The 21499-nt window shown below is 39.6% G+C and overlaps 1 protein-coding gene across 3 annotated transcripts in view; it reads right to left on the bottom strand.

Annotated features, from left to right (window-relative positions):
- Nucleotides 1–21499, bottom strand: part of LOC146705027 (pleckstrin homology domain-containing family A member 7-like) — a 155044-nt gene that overhangs the window by 19209 nt on the left and 114336 nt on the right. For all 3 annotated transcript variants that reach the window (XM_085462550.1, XM_085462549.1, XM_085462552.1), the window contains exons 6-11: nt 20488–20592; nt 18998–19070; nt 14360–14460; nt 3693–3874; nt 1925–2446; nt 208–763 (exon numbers count right to left, since the gene is read on the bottom strand). In XM_085462550.1, coding sequence (XP_085318676.1) covers nt 208–763; nt 1925–2446; nt 3693–3874; nt 14360–14460; nt 18998–19070; nt 20488–20592 — 1539 coding nt within the window. The remainder of the gene's footprint in view (nt 1–207; nt 764–1924; nt 2447–3692; nt 3875–14359; nt 14461–18997; nt 19071–20487; nt 20593–21499) is intronic.

The following is a 21499-nucleotide window of genomic DNA, read 5'->3' as shown; positions in this document are numbered from 1 at the left end:
CTTATGTTTGAGTGTCATGGCAAATTTTTTTTTACAAGAATATCAAGCAAACTTTAGGGTATTGTATGTAGAAAATAATTTAATTCATTTTTGGAATAAGGCATGACAATCTGGACAATCTGCACTGTAAACATGAAAGCTGAAACCTAAAAACTATAACAACATTGAAGCACTATAACAAACAGTATGGCAGCTGGGTTATCTTACCTTAAACAGCTGTGATTTGGTCCTGCGGGGGGAAACAGTGAAGGGGATGTTCAACACGGATATATCACTCACAGGCTTGACTGTCACCCGCTCAGCCGGCGTGTGTGGCCTCCGTGCGGGGGACAGGGTTCGGCTGATACCAGGAGGAGGGCCTGGTGGAGGTATGTCTGCTGATGATGGTGGTACTGAGACACAGCGAGGAGAGCCCTCTGACCTAGGTGCTGAAGAGGAGGGAGGCACAGTAGATGGTGGGCGGGGGCCAAATGGATACTCTGGGGCCGGGGTGTAAAGCGGTGCGGTAGGGCTGCCGTGACGGTACTGGTGGCGCTGCTGCCACTCATACAGTTGCCAGACAGTGTTGGACGCCGGGCCCCCCTGATCTGGGGTCAGGCGAAAGTGACTCAGGCGGTCCTGGGCATACTTGTACTCGCCGAGTCGGCCAGGTGGGGGACTTTGGCGAGGAGTTTTTGGCAGGGTTTGGTAGGCGTCGATGGAGGTGTACTTGTGTTGCGTTGGTGGTGTGCGACGAGGGAGGGTGTTCTCTCTGGATGGGGCACTGTTAAGTAGAAACAGCAAGAAAACATTAGGCTACTTCTAAGGGCAAAAAGGCAACATTGACACATCATTAGCACTTAATTTGATATAAACTTATACTTTATTCGTTACTCCTGAGGTTCGTCATTTGAAGGCACAGTGTGAGTTTTATCTCCTATGCAGATGCCAGACAACTATACATACAGAAGTAAATGTTACTGGCACACTGCCTCCTTACACCTGAGCTGTATATCTGTAAAGTTTGGCCAATACTGTAAAAACCTTGGGGTGACTTTTAACAACCACTTCAGGTCAAACAAGCTTGTTGTTTTAGTTGTCCAGTCTTATTTTATGCAGATTAGGAGACGTAAGATCAGCTCGATTTCATCTAAAACAATTGTAAAGATGGTCATACATGGTTCTATCTCCTCTTTGTTAGATTATTGCAATTTATTCTACATGTTTAAGCTACAAAGACTACACCAACTTATAGCTGTTCCAAAATGCAGCCAGACTTCTTACTAAACAAAAAAAAGAGAACATGTCACTCCAGTTTTAGTTTCTCTTCATTGGTTACCCATTAATTTTAGAATTAAGGTTTTAATTATGAGAATTTAGTGTTGATTTTTACGGTTCGCTCTGGGCTCACACCAAAGTACATTTCAGATCTTCCGACACCATACGCTCCTGGTCATAGCCTTAAGCCCTTACCTAAAGCTCTGCTGCCCATCACACAACCTTGGCTGAGCACCAAGGGTAATCAGACTTTTTCGATCAGGACACCCACTCTTTGGAACAATCTGAGGAGACGGTTTCAAGGGGAGCTCACTATCGTCTTTTAAATCCCTCTTAAAGACATATTCTTCATAAGCAGGCTTTTTCTGTGCCTCCACTTTCACCTTCATAGCTGTTTTATCATCTTCTCCTAGTGATAATTTTTAATGTACTTTAATTTTTCATATCTGTTGCTAATTCACCTGTTTTTTTTGTTTGTTTTTTAAATTGGCTTTATCTCTCACTTTCATCTCCTTGTGCTGCCAGCATTCTGATACCTTATAAAGTTTCACTTTTATCTGTTCTTAAATTTTTTATTTGTTGTTTGTTTCCCATCTTGTTCTGTGAAGCACTTTGTAACTTTGTTTGGAAAGAAAAAAAAACATTTTTGTATATTGCAATGACCTACCCTTTGTACTCAGCCTTCTGTACTTTGACCCACTGCTCCACCTGCTCAAGGGTACTTCTCCTCTGAGCGTGCTTTTGTGTGTTATTAGCAGGTGGCTCTGGGGCCCTTTGATACGTCCCTGCTGCGATGCCGTTGGGTTCCAGTATGGGGCTGGGTGTGGAGACCAGGCCATTTCTTGTGCAAATGCTGGAGGGCAAAGTCGAAGCGGCTCGTGACGGAGCACGGGACGGCACCCTGGACACAGGCGCTGAAGCCGAAATGTGATCTGGCTGTGGTACGGCAGAGGGTGCGGGATTAGATGGGAGGGAAGTGTGCGTGTCCATTTCTAGGCCAGTGCTTCCTATGGGGGGATCCAACATGATGGTGGCAGGAGAGTCTTTTGCCTCTGCGTCACGGTGTATGGGCTCCAGGAGAACCTCATGAATCATCTGTCTTGTTGTCTCAGAATCGAAAGTCTTGGTCTTGTGGTGGCTTATATGGTTTGTCTGTGGGACAGCCTGCTGCGACAACTTATCAGCTGGTCTGTGGAGAGTGGAGATGGCAAAAATCAATGAATGCTGTCATTTTACACTCTTATACCCTTAACAATGTAATTAACAATATCTGTAATTCGGATAGCAGTTTTGTTCCTCAGGCTTTTCGAAGGACTGCAGTGGCTCCTCCTCAATAACAACCAAGTCTGTTTCGTTTCATTTCACGGATACCCCGTACACGTTATAAGCCAGAGTTCTAGCATTTTAATCTTCTTTTCTGTTGTAGTGAACTCAATTTGTACTAGATGGTGACTACCACATGAAAGGGAAACTTTTCCTCAGAATCCTTAGCTTTATGAGCAGGCAAAGACCAAAGAAGTCACAAAGCAAACAGATGACACTCAAAGCCTGGTAACCATATCTCTATTTCAACCACATTAATGAAATCCCATGTAAACAAAGCACTCAGCCAGAAGAAATAGGCCAGTCTCCGGCACACCAAGTCATAGTTAGTTTAGTTTTAAAGAGGTGTTCAGACAAGCCCAGGTGATACTGTCCCCGTCAATGGCTCACATCTAAACATATCAGAATGAATTACAGTAGCACTACAGTGAGTTGTTTCTCCTCATTACTGTGGACTGTGCTAAATATAGTGTTGCTAGCTGTGCATTCCATCCATTTGCAATGAAAATAATTTTTTTGCATACTGCAGATGAAAGCCTTTAAAAAGTACTTTAAGCATGCAGTCACAGTACTTTTAGTTTAGCTTCTAAAAACACTGGAAATGGGTGAAAAAGAGGTTAAAGAAATTCCCATCTGGAAGCTGTCTTCAGCTACGTTTCCCTTCTGTTATTCACAAACAACTAGTGTAGTCTTGTGGGACTGCCCCCAAAGTAAAATACAAGATAATGAAAATAAAGAGGTGCCAGCAGCGGGTATCTGAGGTTGCTTGTGAATGATGGACTTATTTGATCTCTGCCCCTCGTAAACATATTAATAATTCATGAAGGAAGCTGCTGTTTGTTAAAAAAAAAAAAAAAAGCACCCACATCAGCAATCAGAATGTATTTTTTGAATGATACTAATATTACAAACAAATTCATCATATTTTGGAGAAGCAGGAGTGGAGCAGGACATTTTTTAAATTATTCTGTGAATCTTTAAGTATGATAAAAGACAACACAGTGCAAAAACAGCATGTCTCAAATTGCGAATGACAACATTCCTATTTAAACTATAGGACTGTATTCATCTGGGAAAAGAAAAAAAATGAGATGAATAATGTTAATAATGACCTGATCATTGCATCGCTGTGGTTCTGCATCAGCGTGGCCTGGTTCATGGCCCTAAGCCAGGTGTTCATGTCTTCTTGGGTGTCGGCACTGAAGTAATAGGTTCGCATCCCAGTGTGCTCCGCCTGCGAGCCAATCACAGAGGTCTGCTTGTAAATGTACGAGCGCATACCAGTGTGGCTAGCCTGTAGGAAGAGAAAGGAGGCTGGGTCAAGTAGTGGTCAGAGGGGCACAGACATTACTTGAGAGACAGAGCGCCAGATGGGTTTCAAGTCCGAGAGACAGGGGGATATCATGCTGTCCAACAAGAGAAACAACATCAAGGGCAACATAAGCACTGACCAGTACAGAAAGAGCGAATGAAGGAAATCACACAGCAGAAATACAGAGACAATAACGCCAGCCAGTTACAACCCACAAAGGCACAACCTTCAAGCAATGAGAGGAAAGATACTGTGCTATGATGGAACACAAAAAAAACAAAAAGTTAGTGTCAGGGCAAAGATCCCTAACCCCAAATTTTCTTCATGAACCTGTCCCCATTTGAACCTTTTTTTTCTTCCTACTTCCTTTTCCACAACAGTAAAAATACAACAGCTTTTATAAGGTGCTTGACAAGACAGGTCCATAAATCACAGTGTTCTGCAAAGAAAAAGCAGTTGTCTACTGAGTTATTATATTTAGCACTGACAAATTTAAAATGAATATATCTTTATATACCTTTAAAATTTAAAAGGATATTAGTTCACATTCACTTAATTATTAGATTAGATTAATGTAGCTTCAGTCTAAAGACCAAACAGTGAAGTCTGCAGCTGTTCAAATGTAGGTGAGCATTTAACAGCTAGAGAGTTTGATATTTCTCTCAAAAATTACACAGGACAGAAATAGAACCAAAGGTGAATGAATAATTGGACTCGTTAAAAAAAAAAAAGCAGCTAAACGCACAGCTGTAAGCATGAGTGCTGCTCCGTGCCTCAACCTACACTATAGTAACTCCAAACTTGGTGATATCTCAGCTTGCTCCACTTCCCCAAATAGCCCTAAAATCATTTAATGCATCTCTAAATAATTTGTCTGCAGATATCGCCTACATTTCCCCTTTACTGCGCCCTAGAAAACACATGCAGAATAGTTATGTTCAGCAGGTCTATCTGTTTGTGTAGGAGGAGACAGCAGTAATACCAGTACTACCACAGTAAGTGCATAAAAGGGAGGATTTTTTTTTTTAGTCAAAGTAAAAATGATTTTTTTTTCTTTACTCAAAAATCAACATGTTCTTGGCTGCACTGCACTGAGGTCTACTGAGAATACCATCAGAATGGAAGTTAGCATCTCTGCCTCTCCTGCCAAATCCCAAAGTTTTGCTGAACTATGAAACCCAAGGAAAGACTAGAAATGCTTAAGCCAAGTACTGTTTGATAATTCATCTATAATACACACTCACAGGATATTTTTGCTAAATAACTAAACATTATGTCACTGATACTGTAATTTGCCAGCAATCGTCAGCAATGGGATAATATAGCATCAAAGAAACAGACCGGCCTTAAATTCAATGAACAGTGTATCAGTAAGGCAGTTTTTAATTAAAGAAGTCTAAGTGTTTAGTATGCTCAATAAAGATCTCTGTGTAAATGTGGGGTTATTAGAGCTCCTTTTAAGTGAGCTGCACTCCATTGAGCACAGCTCTATAAATGTCCTACTTTTCCCTTTCCTTCCTGCAGTGTTTCAGTAGTTGGGACTGGAAGACAAATGAGAGCACCCACTCAACAACAGATGCATTTTAATTTAAAGTAATTAGCCAGTCCTCCCTGTCCCAATCCACTGTCTGAATAATGAAGGCAGGATAGAGCAGTGTGTACGGTGTGTTGCTGTGGGATCCACAGAATTTCTCAGAGATTTTCTTACTCTGTTTATAATGTGATAAAATGAATGTAATTCTTGCATTCTTGTATTACAGCGTGACAGTCGGGAACACACAAAGCATCGCTCCCACGCTGGCTGTTTAATGTACACACTTAACACGCTCATGAATAAAACAGACTGTCAGTCCTGCTGTTATATCCCTGTTAATATAAACTCTAAATAAACCCTGGCAAACAGACGCACACAAACAGACGCACAACATGTGAACTCACCTCCCCTCTGCACTCCAGCTTAAACAAGCTCATTTCGGCGGCTGCAGCGAAGCACGACAAAAATAACTTGGAATATAATTCTAGTCACTATGCTAAAGTGTGGGCTTGACCCTGATGCTGCTACATATTTGAAGATCGGGGAGGTAACCGCATTCCACACCTGATGCACACAGGAATCAATAACCTGGCAGCTAAGCAAACACTTTCATGAGCTTTAGGCAAATGGAAACAAGGGAGGGGTATGGATGGGCTACGCATTGAGGAAACCTTATTTGGACTGTATGGAGGTGAGAGGCTGATAATGCCCTCATCATGAAGGTTACAGATTATGGTTGCTGAGCTAATACATATTATCCTTTGACATATGGGATGATCAATTAAGTAAAACATGTGATAGATGATTTTGTGGGTGACTTTTTCTCATTGTGACAAGGACTAAAAAAAAAAAGTACTATTTTCCGCACTATAAGGCGCACTTAAAATCCTTTAATTAATCCTTTAAAAATCGACCGTGCACGTTATAATTCGGTGCACCTTATGTATGGATTCTGGTTGTGCTTACTGACCTGGAACGGATTTTATGTTGTACACGGCACTCAAAAGTCTGTCAAAAATGCTTTAGTATGACTTTGGCAAGCTATGAAGCCGCACTGCTTGATGGATTGTCGGAGCAGTAAGGCTACCGTAGTCAGGAGCCTCGCGGAGTAATCCGGTTTCAAATTCTGTTTCAGGTCCCTAAGTCAAACGAACACTGCGGCGTCACTGAGAGTTAAAAACTGTCTAAATTCTTTCATCTTTAATAAAATGATCAGTGTTGCTGCTTTACCAGGTGTAACAATTAAGTTTAACATCCAGGTATCCATGAAAACAGGATTTATTAAATTTAACCGAGTTAGAAGTTAGCAGGAAGTTAGCGCACTAGTTTCCACCTAAACATGATATAGCATGTTCTGACTGAGAGATTTCTGAAAAGATTAAAACGTACAGCTCTGCTGTCACTTCCAACATAAATGAAGACGGGAAACTAAACAGCAGTGATGTTTGTAGGGTTATTGAAGTTGGGCTATCTGGTACATAATGATGTGATACGTGATCACTAGCGAACAGCTATGTTAGCATAACATAAACTGAAGCTGGAGGATGAACGCTAACTTTTATCCACTCAATAAAAGTTAACGTGAGGGTTCCCGATGGTTAGGGACAAATGCAATCGCATGGCAGGATGCTGTAAATGGACCAAACTTCAGTCAGGAGAACAACTGAGATAATCCATCCACGATACGAGGTTATTAATTAAAGTACTGCAACAACATTGGAATAGAGCAGCTGCAAGAGAATTCAACATTAATGAATCAATGGTACGGAAGTGGAGGAAGCAAGAAGAATGAGTTGAGTAACGTTTGACTTATCTGACTGTTTTGTTTCGCTTAATGCGCCTTATAATCTGGTGCGCCTTATGTATGAAAACAGACCCGTTCATCAGCAGTGCACCTTATAATATGGTGCGCCTTATGGTCCAAAAAATACTATGATTTCCCCAGACTGGATCATCTAGGACAGCTATCGTGTCCTATCATAACAAGACTCAAAAGTCTCAAAAAGCTAAAATAAAAAATAATATTATCCATTACTCTTTGAATGGTAATGTTTTTGTATGTCACTGACATTTCTGAGATCAAATAGTATATCAACGATCAACAAGATGCAGACTACAAAAAGAATCCTGCCACCCTTTCACCACAGGTCACATCATTCATTTAAAATGTGCCATCAAAATTTTTCATGTCTCTACTCATTAAAAAATAAAAAGCACACCAGATTGAAAATATTTTTCTTTTAAGGTCATTGTGTGTCTCTTCACAGCTTCTAGTGCTCCAACTATTTTTAGATTGCTCCTTGGAAGTGTGGCTGTGACCACTTGAACTCATGAATCCGAAATGGCTGCTAGATTTCCTCTATTCAACAAAAGGGGTGGAGAGGCTCATGGTGCCAACTATGGAGAGTAACTATATGGTGTATTGGTTCAGCCAAAAGGATTTTGCCTTTTCAGTATGACGGGACACTTGGTTTGATGAACCTTCATATTCCTCAGGGCATTACAGTAACTACACACGACTCAACAAAGAAGTGGTGGAAGGTGGGAGAAAAAAAAAAAAGAGCATGCTTCTGTTCACACTTCTACCCTGGCCTCTGGATCTTACCTTAGCAGGGCCTCAGGTCCGACTACATTTGATATTCTTGGCATAAAAGTAAAAGTCCCTTTAACACAGAAGTCAATGTTTTCTCTCTGCATAAGGTTCATGTCCAAAGTGAAACTGAAAATGTGTATCTGCAAGTGGTTTAAACAACACTTTAACAAAGTGATCCAAACTTAGCAGGAGTCCTGGAAGTGGCCCAGACAAATTTTAATCAAGCAATGTTTTTGCTTTTATCAAGCTTTTTATAACATTTCAAATTAGGTTTGCTTGTTTTAAAGATGCCTTTGCACTTGTTTGCTGCGGTGTTTGGTTAAAAAAATATGTAGGTTTGCCATGATGTTACCCAGAAGAAAACCACAGATGTAAACTGTGAAGGGCTCAGCTGGCCTTTCACTGTCAGGACTGGAGATGTGTTAAGGCATTTCAGGGGCCAGGAAACAGTCAGGGAAACTACTTAACAACTACTCATCATAAATGTGAACTCTAGATATGTCCAAAGAACATGCTAAATATCTTGATGAAAGCAACACAGCATCCTCAGGAAGCAGCTGTCAAAACACGCCTGTTCACTCACCGTCAGCACTCTGACAGATGGCCTCTTACAGCTACAATGGGACAGGCTGCTTGATGAGAGAGAGGGGGCTGTGCTACTAGTCAGATGTTTAGCCACGTGCAGGAATGCAGAGAGCACAGATGCAGACCAGAGGTTTAGGCACACATTTGTATGGCACTATGTTGGAGAAAGCAAATTCAGACTCTAACATAAATGATAGAAACTAAAAAGGTTTAATTTTGTGGATCCTCTGCGCACAACTTCTACCTGACCGTACACATTTAAAAGGAGAGAGAACTCCCGTCTCAAATCGCCAGCCTCAAATTTTTCCTCATTTATTGATACATCAGTACTGATGACAAATAATGACACAATGCAACACACATCCCCAGCAGTCTAAATTAACACTGGGAGTCTCTGGCTTTAACGGGAATGCTGAGTGGGTCATTCAGCACTGAGAGCATGACCGATACGCCTACACACCGAGTTCATACACAGCTCAGCCTCTTTTTCCTCTCTGTTGTTTGTGTCTGTGTGAGAGTTGGTTTCAGTTTAGGGTGTTTCTGGCAATTTGTTTCCTTCACTATGTTGTTCAATTGTGCTTTATTAATTTTTTTAAAAATTAAATAAATAAAGCACCATTTTCTCACTACTTGTTTCTGCTTCCAATTCACAGCCACCAATAGCTGCTATCACTTCCTTCCTCTCCATATCTTATCCATTCCTTTCCTCTCTTTATTATAGTTTCCAGTTTGAAACATTTCCTATCCCTTCCTGTTTTCTCTCTCCTTCAGCTTGAAAATATCACTTACCACTTGCACTAACATAAGCTTACAATAGTGCCTGCCCCATTCCTGTGGACAGCCCTCACAAAAAAACAAAAACAAACAAACCCCAAAAGCACGCACACATGCACCCTCTCTTTGTCTCTCTCTGGCACTATTTAGAGAGTCATTGTGCTCATAAAGATAAGCCTCAGCATCAGCCAGAGCACCACAAAGCTCCTGATAAGGCACATTCTGCAAAACTTGCTACAGCAGAAATTGAATCTACACAAAAAAAAAAATCCAAATGAAAAAACAAGAACTTGTGGTGGCTCAGAAATGTCACTGTTTCTGCAAGCAGCATGCCAAATTATTACATTATTCTTTACTTTAAAGATTCCCTAAACAGCAGCTGTTTTAAAGAGAAGAGAGAAAAAAATGTAACGTTTAGGTGACTGAGGGGTTACATAAACTGCATCTAAAGCAAGAGATTTCTTGCAGCTTTTTAAAATGACTTTTTCCACGCTTTCTCACTGGAACAGCAACTTGAGGTGACATGACTTCCAAATAAAGCTTTTCTCCTTGCTATCAAAAAAGATTGCATGCTGGTACAGTCGATGTAACAGATGGGGCAGAAAGCAAGAAGGGCGCAAAGATGAATGATAAGCTCAAAACCAGATAAGGCAAATACAAAGATTCACACTGCGATAAGAAGTAGGCGAAAGTGAAACAGGAAAAACAACAGAGGGGAATTTAAATAAGAGAACACTGATGGAAAAAAAATGAAAAAGACAACAACAACTTCAGCCAAAAGAAGATGTTACTACCAAGACATGCATCAGAAATCAAAAGAATATACAAGGTTGCTGTATATTCTGTCCAGTCTGAATCAAAAGGCCACACCAAAGGCAGACAACATGGATATATAAGGCTTACATCTGGCAAAGTGAGAGAACATGAGAGCATAGAGTACCTATTTATGGGAGGACTGTCACTGGATGGTGCGACACTCTCAGGGCGGGAGGGAAGTCCCAGTCAGGCAGCCAGCCAATGGGAACAAGAGAGGGAAGAGCATTCAGTGAATAGGGGAAGGAGGGTAAAGTAGGGTGGGAACTTGTCGTGGGAACCCGAAGGCACAATTTGTGCAGTCCCAATGGGTATACGTTGATTTAGTAGTCAGCACCGTAGTAGTTCAAAAACTGTAGTCCAAATCAAATACCCACCATTATCTAGCACAGGAAGGTAGCGGTCTTCTTTTTGCTTTAAAGTTGTTGTTTTGATGTTGTGATGCATGCAGTGTTTAATGAAGTGGGGCACTCTGCATATGACCGCACATACTAACAGTGGTGCTAAAGACCAACTTATTACCAGGTTGAGTATCAGTGCTTCGGTTTAACCTCATCAGCATCCAGAACAAGTTATGTGCATAGTTCAATGTTTTCAAAAGGGTGAATAACTGTATATACGCCAGAGTGACGTCACACTGTACCTGGGGTGCACTTCCACATCACTGCATCAAGGAACTATTGGAAATCATCACTAGAATATTATAAGCCGATTTAAGGTTGCTGAAAACATCATGAATAAATAAAAAAGCAGGAGAACTTCACGGCTTCCTTTAGGGTTTCCAGATCACGGTAAAAATATTTCATCTGTGAGCCAAACTGATAAGGGAGTTTTAAGACCAATATCAGGACAGATATTTGGTGTTTAAAAGGACGACATATAAGCCAATATTTTTGTTCATTTTAGACAGTAGGTTGTAAGTAAGTAGTATCAAGTAATATTTTATTTCAAGGCAACCAGAAAATAATCCCGAGAAAGCATCGAACCACAAACTTAACACATTTTCATGTAAATCCATATTAGCTACCTATCTTAATCGTTTCTGGTGATTAAGAACCCTGCAATGTACTTTATATGCTTTTTGTTTTTGCTCACTACTGACTTCTTGGTTTTAAATATATTATTATTGATTATTATTTAACTATATAATTATTACTCTGTACCTTTCACTGTTTGAGAGGCAAAGTGTGAAATGGTTACGGTATCACTGATGTCAACAGACAGACACAAGAGCCTGTTTTATTAAAAATATTCACTTTGGCATCTAAAATCTAGGTTTGCTGAAATAACTGTCACGGGGAAGCAAATTATATGTTCTACAGAATCCTAAATTCTGATAATAACGTCAGAATGAGCAACGGTGCATTACAATTAGCAAGTGTCCCTGAGAAACTGTTTTTTCACACCTTATGGCATGTCTAAAACATTTAAATTGCAGAGAAACAAAATGACTAAATGGCTCCTGATATGTATTTTTAACATCTAACTTATGCACTGATTCAGTTTGTCAAGAAAATATTGTAAAGATGGAGAAAAAGTTACAGTAAAATGTGGTTTTACTGGGTTTATCCCCCCACTACACCACCTGTTGGTTAAGGTGAGACAGGGTATGTTTGGATTCCTCCAAAACGACTGACTACAGTGAATGCCTTCGGATAAATAACAGGTGACTTGTTCTGCCCACTGCCTACTGGACGGGCAGTGGAGCACTTTGTCTTACATCTGTTTGGGCTCTTCTATCACAAGGACAAATGCAGAAAATCTTTCCTCAGTGTATTATATTTAGGTTTGGATCTACTGAACTCTTCTCTTGTTTCCATTTTCTGTTTTTATTGATTTCTTTTTGTGTAACCTTTTACATTTTGGGACTATTTTGTTTTGTGATATTGTATTTATTTTTATCAGGCTATGTTGTTTTTAATGTTTTTAAGCTGCAGTGCTATAGTAAATTCCAGTACAGTAAACTTTTGGGATAAAGTATCGTAAACATCTTTATTCATCTAGTCTGTCAGAGCTTTAGCATGTGCAATGCAATCATACGTTTTATGAATCTATTCGTTAAATAAAAAATAAAAAATAAAACAAAAATGTTGATTCAAACTTTGCAGTCTTGTTTCCGAGTTCATCTCCATGTGCGCCTAACGTTGCTTCCAGAAATGCCATTTTTAGATTGTTCCTGGGATGTCCTGCTCTGAACATCTGAGCTTGAAAATCTGCAATGTAGGCTCCTCTACTTTGTCAGAATGAAATTTAACTTCAACTTTATTTGGAGAAAGAGGGCACAGGTGCAGGGAGCCAAATCTAGCAAACGATGCAGGTGGTCAGCAAAGACTGTGTTGAAAAAGCCAAAAAACTCACATGGTTTTAGGCACTGCTGTGAAACAGCGCACAACAGTGTGTGGCATCATTTCAGCAGCAAACATCCTCCCTCGGTCTTTGCAGAGCTCGGCACTGACAGTCTGACCCTAGGGGATAAATTCATGGTGCGCAACCTCTTGAATGTGCGAGAAAGCAAAACGTCTGCGCTTATACACAGCCTCTGGGCTTGGACACTGTGGTGCTTTCCAGAGAAAACCTCCTGTTTGGTCTCCAACTCTTTTCAACTGCAATGGTCCTTCATTTGAGCTGCATCTGTTTCATTCATTTGACAGAGAAAATTATGTTTGATCTCCACACAAGTTCAAGATCATCGTGTAAAAAAAGCCAAAATAAAACAAAAAAACCTTCAGAGCATCTTCATACTGCAGCCAAACCGGAAGAGATGCAGATTTACTCAAAGAGGAAAGACGAAATCTGCCAAATTTAAATCATGCATGATTTATTTAATTTTATTTATTATTTATTAATTAATTAATTAATTTATTTATTTTTTGGGGGGGGGGGGGGGTAAATTACATTCAGTAGGATTCAATCCAGCTGTCAATTCAACTAGAAGGTGCTTAACTTCAGTCCAGTTTACAAATTATAAAATGGACCATTAGCCACCTCAATGACTATATTTCAATGCATAAAGACTAAAAATATATCTCGCTAAAGAACAATTTATGGATCTTTTGCTAATCTCTGGTCACAGGAATGTGTCTTTAACAGACAAGAAAACATGTTCCTTCCCAGAATAAACCAAAAGTTCAATTAACCATGTTCACAAAAAGCAAATAAAAACCCTGTGCATATACTGTATCTTCTTGCAAATGTGCGGAAATCCCTCCTGCAGTATAGGACAGTGCGTGCTGTACAGTAATCCAGCCTCTTAATTTTACACATGTTGGGTTTAACTCAGAAACTTGTGCCTTGGGGAACAGAAAAGCTTCATGCCATTCCAGACATGCTTGTCTGTCTCAATAAAGACAGACAATCAGTGGTAATAGACATTACTACAACAGCTGGTAAGTGCTGCACAATGAAGCTGAGTGGTGGCTTCACTAGCAGGTTATTACTGTAGGAAGATAACAGTCTGTGAAAGAGACAGAATTGTATTTCATTTTCATTTCATTTCAATTTGAGAAGGTCATGATTTAAAATCTAATAAACATTTTAACTGTACACAAATTTAAACTCTGACTTTCTGTTTTCAACCCAAAGACGTGTTACTGCTATGAAGTTTACAATCAGACAAAAAAAACAGTGTCTGCACACATAGATCACAAACATATGAATAAATATGTTTATAAAGTTATGTTGTATGTTTTCATACAGCAGGTGTTACACAGGCCTTCTGCAGTAAAGCAGTTTTTGTGTTGTTATTTCAAACTGCTCTCGGTGATGATATAGACCACTTCTTGGAAAGTGCTTTAAATAGCAGGGGTTGTTTTATCTCAAGTGGCTCCTGTGGGAATAAAACCCATTATCTATGTCTTCTAAAGCTGGAATACCTTATACATGATGCCTCTTTCAATTTGTGGCCATGTTTAACACTGTCACGGCAGAGCTGAAAAAATATTACAGTCTAATAAATTTATCTTCCCGACACACCTTAAATTTTAATGTTCAGATGGTTCTGGTGGTTTAATTGGCTAACAGGACATCAGTATATGAGAAACACCCAGAGGGAATCATTCCAAGTTTTGTTTTTAACCAAGAACCAAGAAAAAGTGCAACTATAAGACAGAAAAAAGATAAACATCAATCAAAATCGGATAAAAACTCTGTATAACAAAAAGAGGCGTACCTTAAAGGCATACTTGCGGTTGATGTGATCCTCAAGTCCCACTGGTGAAATGACATAGCTGGGCAGAGGAATACTGCCCAGGACTGACTCCTCTCTGCTGTCTGGAGATAGAGCGAGAAAGAGAGAGAGAAGAACGAGAGAGGGGAGGTCAGCGGGGTAAGGTGGAGGGGGAAAAAAGACAGGCAAGAGATATAGAGGACAGGAAGGAGCGACAGAATAAATATCACTCATCAGCCCACTAATTTCCTCACTGCCAGCCACCAGTATCACAACACTGACAAACACGAACTCGTATGACATCACTCATACCACAGTGTATGCCAAACAGTAAATGACCACTCTGGCATGCCAGTGTCACAGAGTTAAAGCTCCTCTGCTCCAGCTGGCAGCCGGCCGCCTGTCCTCAGCCTCTGCCTCGTCCAGTTTACACGTTGAGATCACAGTCAGCACATGCACATGCACACACACACACACAGATCTGTCCTTTGTAAGAACCATCACTGATGCAATACGGTCTTCAACTTTTACCCTTCAAAGAAAAAAAAAGTCTCCAAAAACACTTCGCAGTGTTTTATAAACAAAAATTCATCACATATTTGTTTTCCACTGAATATTGTAATAGCATGCTAGAATGTGTATGGTAAGGACAGTGTCTCCATGTGCGACGATTACCACATCGTAAAATTTAGCAATAGCATGAAAATGTGTGCGTGTGCATGCAGCAACTGCGTATGTGGGCGGTTTGGCTGAGAGGTGATAAGACGGCGCTGTAGCTAAAGGAGTAATTGGTTAAAAATAATTCAAGGACCTTTGAAGGGGACATTCCCTAAATGGTGGGCAAGATAGTGGGGTCTTTTTTATCTGCTCTGCCACGTCTGTCTCACACACTTTGCGGGGTATGACATACAGTGTACAGCCCCTTGAGTCAAATTTGAGTTGCGATATTGGGCTTTAAAAATAAAACTGACTTGACTGAAAACAGACCACAGAAGACATATGAGGGGAAAAAAGAGGAAGAAACAAAGGGGCCTCGTTCATCAATGATCCCTGCACACAGTCACAGTCATTTGTGAAAACAGCGCGTACAAATATTATCTTGTGTGTGAGTGTGCATAAATTTCGAAGCTCTCAGCACCATGCGTGTGTAGATTGCTCCCATGAAGGACTACTTACAAAATGCAAACGCAGCTCACACAATAAAACTGCTGGAAACGCAAAAGCACAATACCAACTAAATAATCATCTCTAATCTGAGAACTTTATTGGAGAGCACATTTTTAGTGACAGCAAAGCCCTCCAGAGACTGATGTGCAATCACTAGATTCAGTTTGCTGCAGCCAGTCTTTCATCCCAAGTGCCATCAGCTTACTCCAATATTAAAGAAGGACAAAGGCCATGCAGGTGCAAACATAAGACTTACTGATTCTGGATTTTCTGCACTCTCAGATGGGTCTGAATAAAATTGTGCATTTCAGTCTAGTAAGAGTTGTTCATAGGTTGTTCCCACAAATACCACTATTTTCTTTTCTTTTCATGTAAGCAGCAACAAGTCTATTAAAGTAAAGTCGGCTTCCATAGATGGGTAAGGGTTAAAAATACTGAGAAGTTTTAATATTTTATTTTATTCTAATTATAATCTGAATTTCTAGAACTCAGTTTGGCATTTTCAAATTCTTGTTTTCCCATAACCATCAGATCAAAACCCAGAAAGAAAATGACAAAGAAAAGATGTGAGAATCATTTTCAGCAACTGTTAATTCATTTTTATATATACATTTAATTGCGTAATGTTGTTTTAAGGAGTCAGTATTTTCATGCAAATATAATGTTGGTATTAAAAAAAACTTACTGTAAAAGCTCTGACATTTATCATCAAAACAAGAAAAGTCCTAATAAAAAACAAAGATAGCAAAGCCGTATTTGACTGTTTGGGTAGGAAAGGGAGGAGATAAGTCGTGTTGAAGAGAGAGATCAAGTGTGCTCATGTTGGGAGGAGAAACCTTTGAACTGAGCGAGAAGACAGAAAAAAGGGAAAAAACAAAAACAACAGAATTGATTTCACCCTCCTGTCGAGGTGAGCAGGCAGAGGAGCGTGTCCCAAATGTTTGGCTATAACCATGGAGATAAAAATGGTGTGGAGAGATAGATAGCGACAAGCAGGGAATGGTAGACCAATTGTGATGGTGTGTGTGATGTAGAGCATCGGTGTAAGCAGTGTGTACATGTTCAATGGTTGGAACCACATAACAGATATAGAGATTACTGCTCACCTAAAGTGAATTTCTGGCTGCTTTGACAGCTGCAGTTTACCGAAAACTGTCATAGTCTACTTTGATCTTTGTCCTTTAACCTTTTGCATTGATTGTGGATCTTTACATCCTCTCATAATAAACTCTCCTCACCGGAAGTGTATCATTTTATGCATTTAATTTTTCAAACAATACCATAGAGAAACATGCAGAGTATAATACAGCCTAATGCAATGGCCATTTTCTCGTCTGCATCAAGTTCTACAAAGTTTGGATGAGACACTGCGAGCTACTGAATCAAAGATAAGCTACTTCATGAAGGCTGCAGAGGCATGCCAGTTATGATGTGTGATTTCCTTTAATGATGTTTCAATTATTTTGTCTTAAAAGGAACTTTTGAGGATTAACAGATTATAACTTTTCATTTAAACTGCTTCTTCTTACACCCTGCTTGGGCTGGCTGTGTCCCAGTGTCAAAGTACATCGGGTTGGGATAGGATGGAATTTTTGGGCTTGCTCTTCTCCTTTCTTCATAAATGTCAGTTCTGGCATTATTATGCAAAACACATATTAATTAGGGGTGCAACGATATTCGTATCGATATTGAACCGTTCGATACAGTGCTTTCGGTTCGGTACGCATATGTATCGAACAATACAACATTTGTAATTTCTTTTATCAATTTTCCTTCTGACGATGCTGTCTGTGTTGAGCGCTCAGTGAATCTGTGTTCGACTACTCCGCCTAGGCTGCACTGTCGAGCGCAGATCCACTGAGTGCTCAACACAGACAGCATAGTCAGAAGGAAGAGCGCAGGGCACCTCCCCCACCCTCATTCAGATCTGGCGTTTGGAATTATTTTGGTTTTCATGTGACGTATGACCCTGAAGGTAAGCAAGTCATGGACTAAAGTAAAACAGTATGTTGGATGTGCCATGCAATGCTCAATTACATTGGTGTGAACTAGTGTGCTAGCGCAGTTAGCTCGTTAACGTGTTGGCCGTCTAGCCCCATGCACGGAGCGATCGGCGGTAGCTCGTTAACGGAGATTTGCCGTGTTGTGGCGTTAAGGTCATTTCAATGAGATTAACCTGAAAGCACTAGTGGGAACACAACGAATATGACTGCACATTTACGCTGACATCATCCTAGTGCAAAGACAAGTGGAAGCAGACAAAAACAAGCAAGCATGCTACTAACTTTAGCCGAGTCATTTAGACAGCTGTTAGCACATGATTCTCCTTATATGTTTAATATGCTGCTGAGAATATAGCCCAGAAGAAGCGGATAGTATAGCTTTTATTTTGGAAAGAGCCATTTCTCTGTAATAAACTCTCTTTTCCAAAGATGAGTGATTCCTCAATCAGATACAGGGCTTGCAATATCGCTAGCCCGACGTCCCGGAGCTAGCGATCTTTCCAGTCGGGCTACCAAAATCTATCTCTTCCCTGCCCGTCGGGCTATTGTAGGAAAAATATATGTCAATGCTTTTGCATTCTTTCAGAAATGTAGCTGGGTAATTATGTCATTGGCATCGGTGAGCCACTGTCAATATGTGACATATTGAAGTCGCGTTTGAATTTGCGCTTGTTTTTTTGCTTTCACTTTGCAATCGTGCGAACTGTGTATAGAGAGCGACAGCACTGATCTGTGAGTGATGATAATTTGTGCACCAATTCCTCTGACATCGTCTTATTAATCGTTAGCTTACTATACAAACATGACAGGTGAAATCTCCCGCAGCTTAAACATGTGAGAGGTTGATCACGCAGAGAATCGCTGAGCTTATGTGAGTGTGTGTAAAAGCATTTCAGTTCTGCTGAGCCAAATAAGACAGGTCAGGGTGAAGAAGTGACAGCCAAAGAAAAGCTTACCACAAAACGGAGAAGTTATGACAAATCAGACTATAAGGCAAAAAGAAAGTGCAGCTTCATGGTTTCATGGACAAAAGAATTTCTGTGGCTGCAATATGACGAGCTAAATAACCAGGGCTGCACATAAGTGGTCCGCAGGTGCGCATTCGCTGTCAAAATAAAAAACACGCACAAGGGTTAGGGTTAAATTTAAAAACTGTACTTTTGAGTTAAAATATATATTTATAATTTTAATAAATGACAAATTAAAAATGCATGAACATTTTTTTGTATCGAAAAAATATCGAACCGTGACACCAAAGTATCGAACCGAACCGAACCGTGAATTTTGTGTATCGTTGCACCCCTAATATTAATGTGAATAATAATTAAAAAAACAAATATAAAACAAAAAGAAATTGACTAGCAAGACGAACCTGTAGTTTATAGAGCTCTCTTGGCAAATCAAATATTATTGGCACAACAGGGCATTCAGATCCCACACTACTTTCACTTAACATTCCACAAAGACTTACCTTTGTAGTAAAACAGACAGAAATCAGCCAAGACAAACCATTTCCTCTTCCAAAGACGCATCCCAGAGCTGTCCTGAAAAAGAAAGAGAGGTAAAGAGTTTAAGTGAAGAATGCATAAATAATAAGACGAGAAGTACCACTAACTGGAGAAGATAACAAGCAAGACTAGAGAGCTCTTAAATAAGAAGAGAGAGGAGGTAATGAGAAAGGAAGGAAGAGCCTGAGAAATAAGGATGCAGAAAGGATGCAGTAGTAAGGTGGGTACATGCAAAGGAAAAGAGAAAAGACAGAGGGGGAAGGGAGTGATCATTTGTCCTCATTCGCTGGCTCACTGAGTCTGCCATGAGTGCTTTACTGCCCATTTTGTCTTTTATGTCCTTTGGCTGAAAATAGGTCCATTTGAAGAGCTGAGCAGATACAGCAGTGGCTGAAGATGTATGATGCTACGACCATATAATACAAGCATGTGAGTGGATGAAAGGCATAAACTGCATTATGTCAGTCTGGCCATGATAGTGGACATCTGTGCATCAGTGTGTATAATTATTTATAGCAATGTGCTTATATTTATGTGCACCAAAATAGGATTCAAATTGTGTGCATTCATGCACCCCAGAGCATTTTAAAGGGTTTCTTTCTAATTAAAATATAATGTAATTGCAGTAAATAGATCGTGTGCACAGTTGCGAGTGTGCTACTGTCTGTGTGACTGTGTGGGCATGCCTCTTTGTGTGGTCATTAAAATATTGCTTCATAGTAACATCACTCACTGTTTGTCTTGTACGGAGGCCAAGAATCTCCCAGTGGGATGATGCCAACAACAGATATTTTAAGTATAACTTCAAATAAACAAGTAGTCTCTAGTAACAGGCTGTCTGTGATTAACAGCAGGTGTTCAGTATTGCCAAAGCAAAGGAAATAAATCAAGAAAAATATCAAACTGGGTTACTGAAGGAAATGTTAGAGAATCATGCTGGATTAAGGGATTGCTGACTAAAAGAAAGCACAGTACCAGTAGTCTCATAAATACTTTAAAAGTATACGACAATTATTTGCTCCATAACTACTATTATCAGGCTAATTGCAACTTTTTTCAGCATGACAGTATTTCATTAAATGTCTGCAGGCTGTTTAAAGCTATATGTTTCATATATTTATAGACGTAGAAGTTAAAAGCTATATATCTATAGCTGAATTTAGATTTCAAAGAAAAAAGAAAGACATTTTATATAAAACGTATTTGGTTACTTTAAAATAATAATTGCCAAATAAGTGAACAAAAGTATTATCTAATGTGCTAAACACATTTTTACACTATTATGTACACTTTTCACATTTATTTTCATTTTTAAATCTTAAACTATCACAAAGTTGTCCTATTCAGGCGTAAAAAAAGCAAATCAAGCAAACCCAGTTCAAACTTTATCAACATTAGTCTTGATGTGACTGTATGCAAGTTACAATTGGTGTTTCCGTTCGAGTGTCCCAACCTGTTTGTACAGCCATCCGCGGACCACCACAGGGACGTTGGGATTCCTCTTGATGGACTGCTCTCTCTTCCCAAAGCTGTGCACCTTGCCACTGGACCGGGAGCCCTGTAAAAGACAGAAAGAATATAGAGAGATTTTATGTGACATGCGTTAAGTTAACAGTTCATCTGTATATTTTAATACAACTTCTGGAGCCTTACTGCAGATTTTTCTCTGTGTAAAACCACTTGCTGAAGGCTGACAGCCTATTTTACAGGAAGCGATAACTGCAGCAAACAGGGGTGAGTCTAAAGGGGGCCATGACCACATTAATGTCAAGGCTTTTGTAATATTTTTTCAGAGTAAATGTGAAAAAAAATACAATATTGTGTTAATTAAATTAACATTTAAAAATATAAGAATAAAAGCTTTTTTCATAAGCCAATAAAAATGTTCACTGGCCATTAAACTCTGAGCCACTGACCTGAGGGTTGTTATTCTGGATACTGAATTATTATTAATATTAATCAATGTTTGCAACATAACAACATCTGTTTTCAGCAGCAGAAAAACTTGCTTCCTATTAATCTCAGAAAGCCTCCAAGATGACAGAGCAAACTTTTTTTTTTTACTTTGATCTTTGACTGTACTTAAATAATTTATTTCAATATGACACGTACATAAAAGGGTTTAGTTGGCTTTTTTTTTTTGGCAGATGTTGTATGCAGTTAAACCTTAAAACACTCCAATTTCTGAAATGGAAACCAATGAGCCGTTCATTGTGAAAGACCTGTGTTTTTTTCTCTTTGGAATATGTATTATTTCTCATTAATAAGACAAAAGTATTTTTTGACTCGATTATATGATGGAATAAACAACAGGGAAGCGTATCTACTTAAATTCTGAACAGCTTGATTAGAGCCTGTCTGACTACATTAAGGATCGGAAAATAACCAGCTTCTCTACATAAGAGAAATGAGGCCAATTTTACATCAACTAGCAAATGCACTGTTCCACCTAAGCTCTCTGGGAA

The sequence above is a fragment of the Copadichromis virginalis genome, linkage group LG7 (assembly GCF_057382275.1).
Source record: "Copadichromis virginalis isolate Kocher_CV1m ecotype Utaka linkage group LG7, C_Virginalis_male_GT1.1, whole genome shotgun sequence".
Lineage (NCBI taxonomy): Eukaryota > Metazoa > Chordata > Actinopteri > Cichliformes > Cichlidae > Copadichromis > Copadichromis virginalis.
Note: the sequence above shows the minus strand (reverse complement) of the source record. Positions and strands in the feature narration are given on the sequence as shown.